Source organism: Stegodyphus dumicola, chromosome 4 (assembly GCF_044657685.1).
Source record: "Stegodyphus dumicola isolate Sdum_Otavi_A_Nest chromosome 4, ASM4465768v1".
Taxonomy (NCBI): domain Eukaryota; kingdom Metazoa; phylum Arthropoda; class Arachnida; order Araneae; family Eresidae; genus Stegodyphus; species Stegodyphus dumicola.
This window is the reverse complement of record NC_140771.1, coordinates 107,238,079-107,250,361: the sequence shown is the minus strand read 5'-3', so window position 1 is coordinate 107,250,361 and position 12,283 is coordinate 107,238,079. Positions and strand designations below refer to the sequence as shown.

General features: G+C 29.3%; 1 protein-coding gene across 6 annotated transcripts in view; it reads right to left on the bottom strand.

Moving 5' to 3' along the window:
• The window catches only part of clu (clustered mitochondria protein homolog), a 152,105-nt gene that overhangs the window by 94,623 nt on the left and 45,199 nt on the right, over nt 1–12,283 (bottom strand). For all 6 annotated transcript variants that reach the window (XM_035371249.2, XM_035371247.2, XM_035371246.2 and 3 more), the window contains 4 exons: nt 5,655–5,798; nt 4,011–4,123; nt 3,815–3,884; nt 2,893–2,977 (listed from right to left, as the gene is read on the bottom strand). In XM_035371249.2, coding sequence (XP_035227140.2) covers nt 2,893–2,977; nt 3,815–3,884; nt 4,011–4,123; nt 5,655–5,798 — 412 coding nt within the window. The remainder of the gene's footprint in view (nt 1–2,892; nt 2,978–3,814; nt 3,885–4,010; nt 4,124–5,654; nt 5,799–12,283) is intronic.

Genomic DNA, 12,283 nt, shown 5'->3' with positions numbered 1-12,283 from the left:
AGATAGTCGTCATGGATAAGAACACTTACATCGATGGTGTCACTAAACTCTTAAACGAAGGACCATAAAATCCGATCCCTAAAGATCCTTCACCTTCGGACTTATCCAAAATAAAAACTGCGATCAAATCTTCGCAAATCATTTCAAGCAACTTAAAACATTCGCTTATCCCATCTGTTGCGAATTGTGCCAGATTATATGCTCTTCCCAAAATTCATAAAAGTGGTCTTCCTTTCCGCCCTATTGTATCAAATTTAGGTACTGCCTCGTATCCTTTAGCTAAATATTTGGTTTCTAGATTTTCCACTCTATTAGACAATAACATTTACACCATAAAAAATTCAATAGAGTTTGTAAAAAAGGTTAAAAACATTTCTCCTAGTAATTTACTCATGGTTTCTTTTGATGTAAAATCATTATTCACCAATGTCCCAGTGGAGGGTGCATTAAGATGTCTAGAAACCAGACTTCGCGAATTTCATTTCTCTTGCATCGAAATTGATGAGCTAATTTCTCTCACTCAACTCTGTTTGAAACAAACACATTTTGTTTTCCAAAATAAATATTACAAGCAAACTGAGGGATTAGCCATGGGAAGCCCCCTCAGTCCCATCCTGGTTGATATCTACATGCATTATTATGAATCAAAATTGTTTGAAACTTTAAATTTCCCGGCATGGTTCCGCTACGTAGACGATACTTTTAACCTGTTTGAAGGTAATAAAGATGATTTAAATAAAGTTCTTTCAACAATGAATTCTATTGATCCTGCTATTCAGTTCACTTTTGAACTTGAGACTTGCAATTCTCTTCCGTTTCTCGACATTCTGGTCACACGTAACACATCCAACTTCAGTACTACAGTTTACCGTAAACCTTCATCGGTTTGCCTTCCACCACACTTTAAATCATGTCATCCGACTAAACAAAAGTTAGCTTCATTTTATTCCTATGTTTTCCGTGCTCTTCAAGTTTGCTCCTCCAAACTAGCCCTTGATGAAGAACTAAATTATTTAAAAGCAATAGCTATTGACAGGGGCTTTTCACCCAACATTATTAATCAAGCAGTTAAAAAATTCTCATCTGAACACACTAAAAGCCACACTCTTATTTTAGGAGATTATAAAAATTCCGTTGTCATTCCCTTCTTTCCATCAATTAGCTATAAAGTTGCACATATTTTGCAGAAATTTAACTTTCGGGTTGTTTATTCTCCCATCAATAAAATTCCAACTTCTATACTCAAGGACCCCATTCCGGATATGAATTCCTGGGGTATTTATAGGATTCCTTGCCAGTGTGGTTTAATTTACATTGGCCAAACTAAGAGAGCCTTAAAATTTCGCATCAAAGAACATGAGGCATATGTTAGAAAAAAGGAAACACAGAAGTCTTCTGTTGCTCAACATTGTTGGTCCGAAAATCACACTTTCAATTTTTCTGCTGCCAAAATTATTCAAAAAACATCTTCCATTGGAGAACTGGATTTTCTAGAGGCATTTCACATTCATAAAAATCTTTCTGTTCTAGTTAACGATCCTAATTCCAATCCAAATTTGCCTTCGGCTTTTAGAGAAATTATGTTTTAGTTCTGGTTTCGCCAACAGATGGCGCCACTTGCTTATTCTTGTCCAGGCTTTCTTATCTTATCTAATCATTATTTCCTATCTTGTTCATTTGCGGTTTTGCAGCTGAAGATGATGGTTCGGTAAAACCATCGAAACTAGTCCTGTGAAAATTTTGTAGGTATAACGCTGATTTTTGTTGTTTGACTTCTGAATTAGTATTTATTCGGCATGTTATTGTGTCTTAATTAATTAGATCTTGTTAGACGTGAATTCTTTCTGTTTTTACCGTTTCAATGTCGAAGCATCGAAAATGTTTAACAGAGCATGAAATAGCAGAAATGATGCAAAATATTTCAGATATTGATTCTGAAATTCTGATATTGATTCTGAAAGATTAACTGAAAGACATTTTCCAAAACTTTGTTCAGAAGAGACTGATAAGAAAATGAGACGACGGTGCTTCGTTTGTTCACATTCCCGGAAAAATCCTCCAAAACGGCAAATGAGTTATTACGTGTTCAAGGAATGTAACGTAGGACTGTGTGTAGATCCCTGTTTTAAAATTTTTCATACGAAAAGAGAATTTTAAGTAATATATTTAGTTTTCAGATGTATAATGTTAAAAGTCATAAAATGGTGAGTAATTAAAATAAAATGTGTAAAATATGCATTTAAACAAGAAATAAGGTAATTAAAGTATATATATAAAAATATCTATAAAGCATAAGCCATTTAAATACTCTATAGAGCATTATTAAACAATGCGTTGATACTTCGGAAATTTCATTTGGGTAGGCTTGGTAGCAAAAAAGCTCCCGGCCCTGGAGAGACGTTTGCAGAAGACACTGCCGGCCTCCGCGATAAGCGGGCGATTTCGCTACCCGGCTCGAAGGGGTTAATCAATAATGGCAAATATCACATCCACCCCCCTCCCTTATATTTATTTAATACGTCAAAAAATAGAAAATAACTATTTATTTATGTATATAATTCATAAATAAAAATAATAACTCAGTTTGTCATTAAACCTTTTTTCAATTCACTTTAATTTCATTTCAAATTCAAAATGTCCAACATAAACTGGAGTTGACATGTTTTTAGCAAACTCCAACTCAGACTCCCTTTTACCCAAAAGTCTGCCTAACTCCGATTCCGACTCCACAGCCCTGGTTACAACCTCTGAGTTTACAAAGAACATGATCTAAAACTTTAAATGCCTTGGTTAATTTTTGTTGTTACATTATGTTTTTAACTATTTAGAATAATACACAATGTAAGGAAAACTTAAAATGAAGTTTTTCTTTCAAGGTTAAAGAAATCTTACTGATTAATATAAAATCCACGTGTTGAAGCTGTTATATGAAGGCGCTTATCCTCTGCAGTTACAACATACAGATATAGTAAGTCACCTGAAATAAATAATATAATAATGTTTCGGGTTTATTCTTTAATAATCAGTTCCACTAACGATTTATAATATATACTCAAAGGTAAGAAAATTTCTTATAGAAGACTTTAAAACAAGTAAATCACATCAAAAACCTGTTGAAGATCATCATTTGAGTCAGATAATATTATTAATGAGAACAAAAACATAATACAGCTGAAACTATTTTGTTCCAACAAACTGTGACGAAGAAATTATTTGAGATCGATGTAAACCTAAATGCTAAATATTAAATATAGAACTTATGCAAAATTTATATCAGGAAAATTATAATGAACAGAAGTTAAAATAATTTAGAATTTAAAAAAAAAATAATAAATAAATATTATAAGGAAAATATGGCTTTGAACAAATACTAACACAATCTTTTATTCAAAAAAAAAAAAAAAAAGGTTAAAAGAGGATTATCTCCTACAGTATATTAAAATAAATTAAAATCAAAAATACTATAAGGCAAAAATAGTTGTAGTTTCAAACATAAAACTATGTTCTCAGAACATAATCAAAAGCAGGACATGCATGGTTAACATGCCTCACCAACAAAACACATAACCATTATTAATAAAAGTTCTCTTTTCAAAATTAAAATTCCAGTCATTTTTCAAAAGGTGATAAACTATGATAAAGCACATAAAAGCTAAAGCTTCGGAAAGATATCTTCCAAAATTTTCAAAAAAACTATTTTGATCGGTTTTTTGTTTAACAAATTCTGTAAATTACTACTAGATTTTTCTAATTTACTATTAGATTTTTCAATCCAATAATATACATAGCAAAATAATACTGATAACAAGAATACCTCTAAGTTTTCTGAGACCCGGAGGTGGATTCCAGCCACTTATCATAAGAACTTTTAACACTGGAGCAATCTTAGAGAAAAATTAAAACATTTTTATAAAATTAATTTCAATCCTAAATATCTGTTACAACACAAACAAAACTTACACAGTATTTAAAAAGTTAAAAATCTGCCAGAAAAAGTAAAATGAATATACCTTAGGGTCTTTAGATTGTGGTTGCAAAGGCAGCAATGGTAACTCATTAACTGATGGTAAAATATAATCTAGAGGTGTACAATCCACAGAATCTGGACGACATTTTTTCTTTTCTGAAACAGCAAAATGTAAATTTTTTTTTCCAAGAGTGGACTACATTATTTAAATGCAGGATATTTAAGTTGATTTTGTTTTGTTTTGTTTTTTGTTTTTAAGATTACAATTTAAATGAAATTATTCACGCATCTGTATTCATGTACATGTACTTGAGATATGATTAACATATTTTATGATTTAATGAATATTTTATAAGTAATTGAAATAGTACAATATGAAAAATATTATACCTAATAATAATAAAATTTTTATGCCTAAAATAATAAAACAGAAAGCTTGGAACAAAACTTTAAGAAATACTGCATAAAATATTAGCAAAGAACTTAATGCATTTTCCTGCTGACAATTTTGACAAACAAAATATCATCAGTAATCAATAAGTAAGATCTTACAACACACTCATAAGATTTTTTATTTGGTTTTATGTAAACCCGATTAATTCTTGATAAGGCAGCGTTAAAATATTCATCTCCTGCCTTTGCATAACAAATGCTTCAGTTTCTTGGAAGACCTACTAAACTAAAAAATTACAAGCAGCAGGATTTGAACATTTAATCAACTATATATTGATATAATTTTGCATCCTACTACTGATGCTCATAACACTAAAAAAGTTTGGTGTTCGACAAAATAGTTGCAATAAAAACATCATGGAACTAAGCAATACCACTTAGATTTGTATTTTAAGTGAATATATGAGGCTCTGAGTTGACAAAAAAAATGACTATTTGTTGCTATTTTAAATGCCATTATAGATTTTGGGCTGAAAGAATGACTGATGCACATTTCAATAAATTTGTTAGTCAGATAACGTTAGCTTATATTTACTTAAGTATTTTATATGTTATATTCACATCAGCAAACTTTTATGAATAGGAAAATGCCTTAATTTCATTAAAAGAAATCCAGAAGTTGCACATCTTTTAAATTTTAAAATAATACATCTAATTGCTTAATATGAAGGCAAGCACATATCTGTTTATTGGAAAGTGATACATCAGTAAACTTTTCACAACCTTGCAGAATAATGATAAAGAATATTGTCTACATATTATTTCGGAGCATTTAGTAGCAGCTAGAGATCAAGAATGATAAACATACAAAAAGGGAAATCAGATTTCTGAAATAATTATATCTTAAAGGACGATCATTAAGACATACTTTATGTTTATAAAAACAATGGAATGCACAGTGCTCTTTCAACAAAACTAAAATACAATTGTGAATAACAAAATTTATAATAAATCCTAATAATAAAGAATTAACCTCAGTATTAAAACTATTATAGTGAAATTAAATAGATTTTTAAATATCACTATGTACTTTTAAAATGGAACAATAGCATTGTATATTTATCATCAAGATATCATAAGATAACAATTTGCCTGATTCAGAAGTACAAATAATATGGCCAAGGATTAAAATATTAATTTATCAAAACAATTTTTAGATGGTTAATATAATTATATAAATGTAATTATATTAATTATATAAATGTTTTAAATTTCAAAACTTTTAAACACTCACCTAAAATATCACCTTGAGTAATAGTATTTAAAAATGAAAATGAACTACACTCGACACCATTAAAAGCATCAGCAGGATCCAGCGATTTCAGTAAATCTCTAATATGCCTTACATGAATTCTAGCTTCTCTCACAGTATATGGTTCTACAAAAGTTTAAAAAATTGTCAAATTATATAAATATCAACTGAATTATACATATATACATAATAATGGAAAAGTTGATTGCGCAGATGATGATCAATAGTGAAGAGCTAATTTACAGTAAAGGCAGATTTAAATATTTATTTTTACTTTAACATTTGCAAGCACAAAAACCTTGGCACACTTATCATGTCTGTTCGAAAAATTTACATTTACAACCTTTGTGGTAAGAAGACAAGCAACAGTATAGCTAGACCAAGGAGAAGAAGCAAAGTGTATTATCCAATACAGATGCTTAGTTCAACAGCAGAAAAAGGTTTGGGTTTTGAAATTTTGACTTTCCAAATTAGCTATGTTATCCAGCATTGTGTAAAGGATGGAGAGGGAAAATATCTGAATTAAAATAGAGAATTAAGTAGCTACTGTGAAATAAAAGCTAGCATTTTGCTTTACATATTTATATTACACACACACATACAGGATCATAACAGATTGAATGTGCACAAAATTGAAGAGTGCTTGATAAAATTTATTTTACCAAGAGAAACACTTCACAGTTCATGAACTTTCCAAAAAAATACTCTTATAACTTTTTACAGTATAACAGAGTACAATCAGTAATTACACTTCAAACTACTAAGAACGTTAAACACAATGCAATGCAAAGTACATCTAAACAACGAAGCTAACTTGTATATCTCAATACTCTAAATTCAGCTATGAACTAACAATTGACAGTAAGTGCTGTCTCCAAGTAAAAACTATATAAATAGTTTTCACTCAGGAAAATTTACTAGAGATAAGAAATGTCTAGTAAATTTTCCATTTCCTGAAATTACTGGAAAGCATATACGGTTAAAATTACATCTAAGGGCTGGATACAATTACAGCTGCATATAGTGATCAATTACATTTATTCAACTACAAAAACATTACAGTCAAACAGGGACTGTACCAAAGTGTCAACAAATGGTTGCTAAGTTTGACAACTTTTGGTGATTTCTCTCGAAATTTGGTGACAAAAATTAGTCTCCAAAACCATTGCCTGCTTGCTGATATCTCGCCAATTTAGCGAGATAGCCATTTACTGAATGTTAAAAGACTTGCCCCTATATTCTTACTTTTCTGGCACAGAATTGCTTCTTTAGATTTTGTTACACTATATGAATATATAAACTATAATTTCACTAAAATTATTTTTATCTGTATAAAATTTATAACAATGTGTATAATTCCAAAACAATTTTTTAGAAAACAAAATATAAACATGCCTAGTATTTTCGCTCATTAAGCTGCTGAAAAATTATCAGTAGACATAAAATAAGAAATTTACAACTAATTTTTCAAAGACCAAAAATTGAAATTCATAATTAATAAATTTCAAATAATCCTATAAATTCAATAATGAATTTTAAAAATATTAAAACTAAAACTTTTCAAACAAGCAATACACCAATTCAAAAAATTAATGAATTTTAAAGAAAAATTAACATAATAGAAAGGAACTCAATCAACTTCCATGCCACTTCGTCAGAATGAGGAACATTGAAATCAATTGAAATCTCTTCCACAGAAATCCTTGTTTTTCTGTATCCAGAATTATCTGATGAACCATTTTAATGTATTTTAATTATAAATAATTCACCCGACAATTCTGGCCCCTCCCTAAAGCAAGGAAAAAACAAAGTAAATTCTAATTAGAATCTTGTAACTTAAATAAAGAGAAATCTATTTAAAGAATTGAAACTGAAAGTGAAATAATAAAATACTTCAGTGAAAAATTCAAATAAAAATTTTACCTTTAAACAATAGCATATAATCCAAAGAATTTAAAACTCAAGTGAAATTATAAAACTTTAGTGAATAGGCTTAATTAAAAACTTTGAGCACTTCGAAACATTGAATAATATTGTTACAGTGGTGACGTATAGGTTTGCCATTTAGGCTTCATTGGCAAAATTAAAATACCTTGGCAAGAAAGTAATCGCTCAAAAGGCTAAAAATTGTAACAAAAGAAGAAATTTTGAAACCAGAAGAAAAAAACTTTTAAATATTTCTAGGAAAATATTACTTTTGACAAAGAAAAATATTACTTCACCAACTAAAATGAATTTTTAAATAAATTCTGATTCTTTTAAAATAAAAATAAGAATATCATTCAGTGTAAAACTTTAATTAAATTTTAAAAACAGTTATTCTTTAAAAATAGTAGACTCAAAACGAAGGTCAAAAAGCTTTTAATAATTGTTTTGTAGATATGAATAGAAAAATTAATAAAGTTGAAAAATTTTAGATTTTTAAATTTTGTTATTTACAATTACAGAAAAAGGTTGAAAACGGAAGTAAAGAATCCATTGTTAGAAAAGCAAAAAGTCTTCACATCATGGGCTTATCATGACGATTTTGAATATAAGGTCCTTGTTTAATAATAGAAATTAAGAGAACAAAAGTAGAAATTAATTTTAAAAAATGGATAAACCTACAAAACCTTTAAAACATCCTTCTTTATCTTTCTCTTTTGGACCTTTCAGATAAAAAAAATTCATACTTTTAAAAAGTATTATAGGATGTAGACTATTCTAGATTTCTTTAAAAGACTATTAATGAATTTTAAAGGAATTTCATTTTCTTTTAAAATTTTGGTCAGAGTTAGAATTTCTTCTTTTTGCGTTTCTATTTCAGTGTAAACTTTTTTTAATTTTGCTAATTTGGTTAATAATAGTATTTGTAATAATGTTTTTAGATATGTTGGAGTCCCAATTTATAAGCTTATTAGTAGAAAAATTAATCTTTTCTTTTATCAAAAAGTTTAATTTCTAATAGATTATGAATACTTAGATCAAGATAAACGATTTCAGTTTGGTTTTTATTGGTCTTACTAAGTTTTATACAGTTTGGGTAGATGTTGCTGCTTTGGATGAGATTATAATTGCTGAAAGTAATAATGTAATCAATATATCTCTAAATGTGTTCAAATTTACTGAAATCGTTATCAGATAGTCTCTTTAGGAAATTGAATTCTTTAGAAAATAGAAATAAGTTACAAATATAAGTGGAATATGAACTTCCCATTGGAATTCCTTGTGTTTGCATGTAAAGAGAGTTTGAATGTTTAATATAGTTATTGTATAGCGAAAAATGTAGAAATTCTTTTCATTTTTGCAAATCCAGAATATTAAGTATTTCAAGAAAAAAATTGTGTCATTTCTATAAGACTTTCGTAAATTTCCTTGAGTGGCAGACATGTGTAGAGGTATTCAAAATTCAAAACAGTTATTATAAATTTTAGGATTTCTAACTTCTTCAATGATTTTTAAGTTTCGTAAATAATCCAGAAGTTTTTGTCGGCTCAGTTTATTCAAAAACTATATAATGATTAGTTTAAAGTAGATTGGTAAAAGTATTATCAAAATTCCTCTTGAAGTTTCTGGTTCTTTTGGCTATAAATCTAAATCTGACAGGAATTTTATGAAATTTTGGTAAGGCATAAAGATTGACAAATCTTATATTTGTAGTGAAGAAAGAAATTCTCCATTTTTTGTGAAAAGCAGAAATGTTCTTACTAATAGTTCTTTCTTTATTTTTGTAGAGACTATAAGTTGAAGACTTTTTCAGTTCATTTTCAATTATATTACTGTAGAATTTTTTTCATAAAATACTGAAATTATTGTTTGCTTTATCAATTTTGGTAATGGTAGATTGCTTTTTCAACTGTGAAAAACTTCAGAAGTAAATTTTTCCAGTTTTTAATTCCTTTAAATCCTTGAATTTTTTTCAATTTTCTTTTTGCTTTGAGTAATAATCTCAGTCTTCCATTCTTTTAATAGATGTGAAGGTAAACTTAGTTGAGAATTTTCTTTCAAGATGAAATTATCAATACCTGTAGAAGTTCTTACTATACAATGTAATTTATTACTGAATTTAATAGGTCTAAACTTCATTCCTTTTTTCATAAGCAGTCTAATCTCTTGATCTTGAATAATGTCCAGATTTGCTGTTAGAATATGCTTATACTCTTGGCAAATCTCAACAAATGGCAAAAACTTTTATTCATTACAAAATCATGGTGGTTAGTTTTTTGTTGTACATGAAGCAAACCAAAATTTTAGAATTTTAATGGCAGGAAATTTTTGTTGTGCTTGTTAAAACTTTTATGAAGCTGAAGACCATCATAATTTTTTTGTAGAAAGTTATGGGCACTTTTTTTTTATTATTATTTTTGGAAAAAGCACAGTTGAATTTCAATTTTATGAAATTAAGTACTAAACCTGTGCGACACGGTGTGCCAGGTCTGGGTACACCTAAAAGTTTCCCTCTGTACACACAGAAAAATTTAATGAAAAGGGATTTATAGGTTAGTATAGGTTATTCTGAACCTTGTTTATTTATGCCACATGGCAGCACAACACAAACCAGTCCATATGTTTTAGCAATGTTTAGTGTTTAAAAACCCACATTTTTCAAAGAAATCTTTCAGATTATTTTATCATATAAAAGGAATTGTTTGAAAACAAATTTCTATGTTATTTTCTTGGCTATATACTAATCTCCTTATTCTATATCAGTTTTAAATTTTTATCTTGAAATCTTGCCTAAAATCGGACAGCGAACATCAGGTGTGCCCGGAGTGGGATCACTGAAACACTAGGACCAAACCAACAACTGTATTTTTGTTTCACTGCAGTTCGCTAGTGGGCTCATTCCCAATAGAAAGATGGGCCCACATCTGTGTTTCATTTCCTTTTGGGGGTGTTGGTTATCAGCGTTGGGGTGATTTTCTGAAGGTCAGGGACAATTTTATCACTTAGCTGTTTGGTTTTTCACTAGAGCAGTTTTCATTTTCTCTTTCACTTTTCTTCAAACAAGTTTTGTTAGCACTACATTTTGATAGTTTTGAGTTGTAGGCATTTATTTAATTTAATTTTATAGTTTTAATTTTCTAATTGTAGATATAATATTAGTTCTTTTTTTCTGATTTTTAATTATTTTGCAAATGGATTGGAGAGGGCTGACTATTTCTGAAGCACTGAAAGTGCTACATACTACATGAATTGCCTTCAGATGGTGAATCTGATATGGATCCCAGTACATGTGCAAAACATGCATTTGTGCTTTTTCAAAGGTGGTATCACTTTCTTCAAAATGTAGCACCACGAAAAAATAGACAAAAGAGCAAATAGGAAATATTTAATTAATGTAAATATCATATGCCCAAGTTACTTTTTTTTTCACTTATATAGATGTAATCATCATAATTACCAAGAAGAGCTTTCTGTGGGGGAGGTAGAGCAGCAGGCCTACCCATGGCATACCCTGGGTAATGAATGCTATTGTAAGCAAAATCTTTTACTCTATTATGCACTTCGCAGCAAAGCTTCCTTCAGCACTCTTTTCGAAGCTCTATTCATTCAATGAGCCCATTCCGTGCGCACCCACAGAATTAAAACGGTAAGTGTTATCTTTAAAAAATTTTACCGTACTCCTCTAGGCTTGATTAGACTGCCTACCTTATTTCAGAAGGGAGGGGAGGGTCGAAATTCCAACTATAACAGGTAGTGTGCCAGAAAGAGTTAATGAGATTTGAATTTCTCTTTGACAAAATTTTGAATGATAATAAGATGTCTGCGAGGTAGGGAATCAAGGTAGTTAAGAATATTTTTCTTGAAATTTTGCTCTTCAAATAAATCTTGAAATTTTGACTGTAGAATATTAGTATTAAGAGAAAAGTTTTAACTTCTTGGCTATTCCCTTTGTTACATCTTTGCATTTTTTTACTAAAAAGATTGAACTGTTCGTAAACAGTAGCATAAAAGGCAGATTTACTATTAATACAAGAGTTTAATCCATAGGGATAAAGTGTTCCATAGGGATAAAGCAAAACTTACAGAGATTCCTTAAAAAGTCTACTTTTAAGATTAGGTATTATATTTAAAATTTTGATAGTAATATGATTAAAGTCATGAATTTAAAAAAGTTCTTTGGTTATAGAATTATTACTATTTTTGCTATCTGTAATTTTTTTTAATGTGGAATCTATGGTTGTTTATTCTATTCTTTTTGAGTCTACCATTGTTAAAGATTAACTGTTTTTAAAATTTAAAGTATTACACTGAATGACATTCTTTACTCCTATTTTTGTTTTAAAAGAGTCAGAATTTACTTAAAATTAGTTTTAATTAGTAAAGTAATATTTTTCTTTGTCAAAATTAATATTTTCCTAGAAGGACAAAGTAACCAAAAACGTTTTTGTCGTTTCTGATACGACACTGGAAGAGTGAACCGCAACGAAAAAATAGTTGTCAAACCTCGCAAAGGAGTGGGTAGGACGGGAGTGCGAAAATTGACGAAGAGTATAAAAGCGGATTGCATTGGTACTTCAAACTTAACTCACACAGGTACTGATTGAAATGGATGCATTAAAGGCACTTGTTAGGAGCCGTTTGCTGTACGATTTTAAAGTGGGCTTGTCAACAGCAGAATGAAGTTG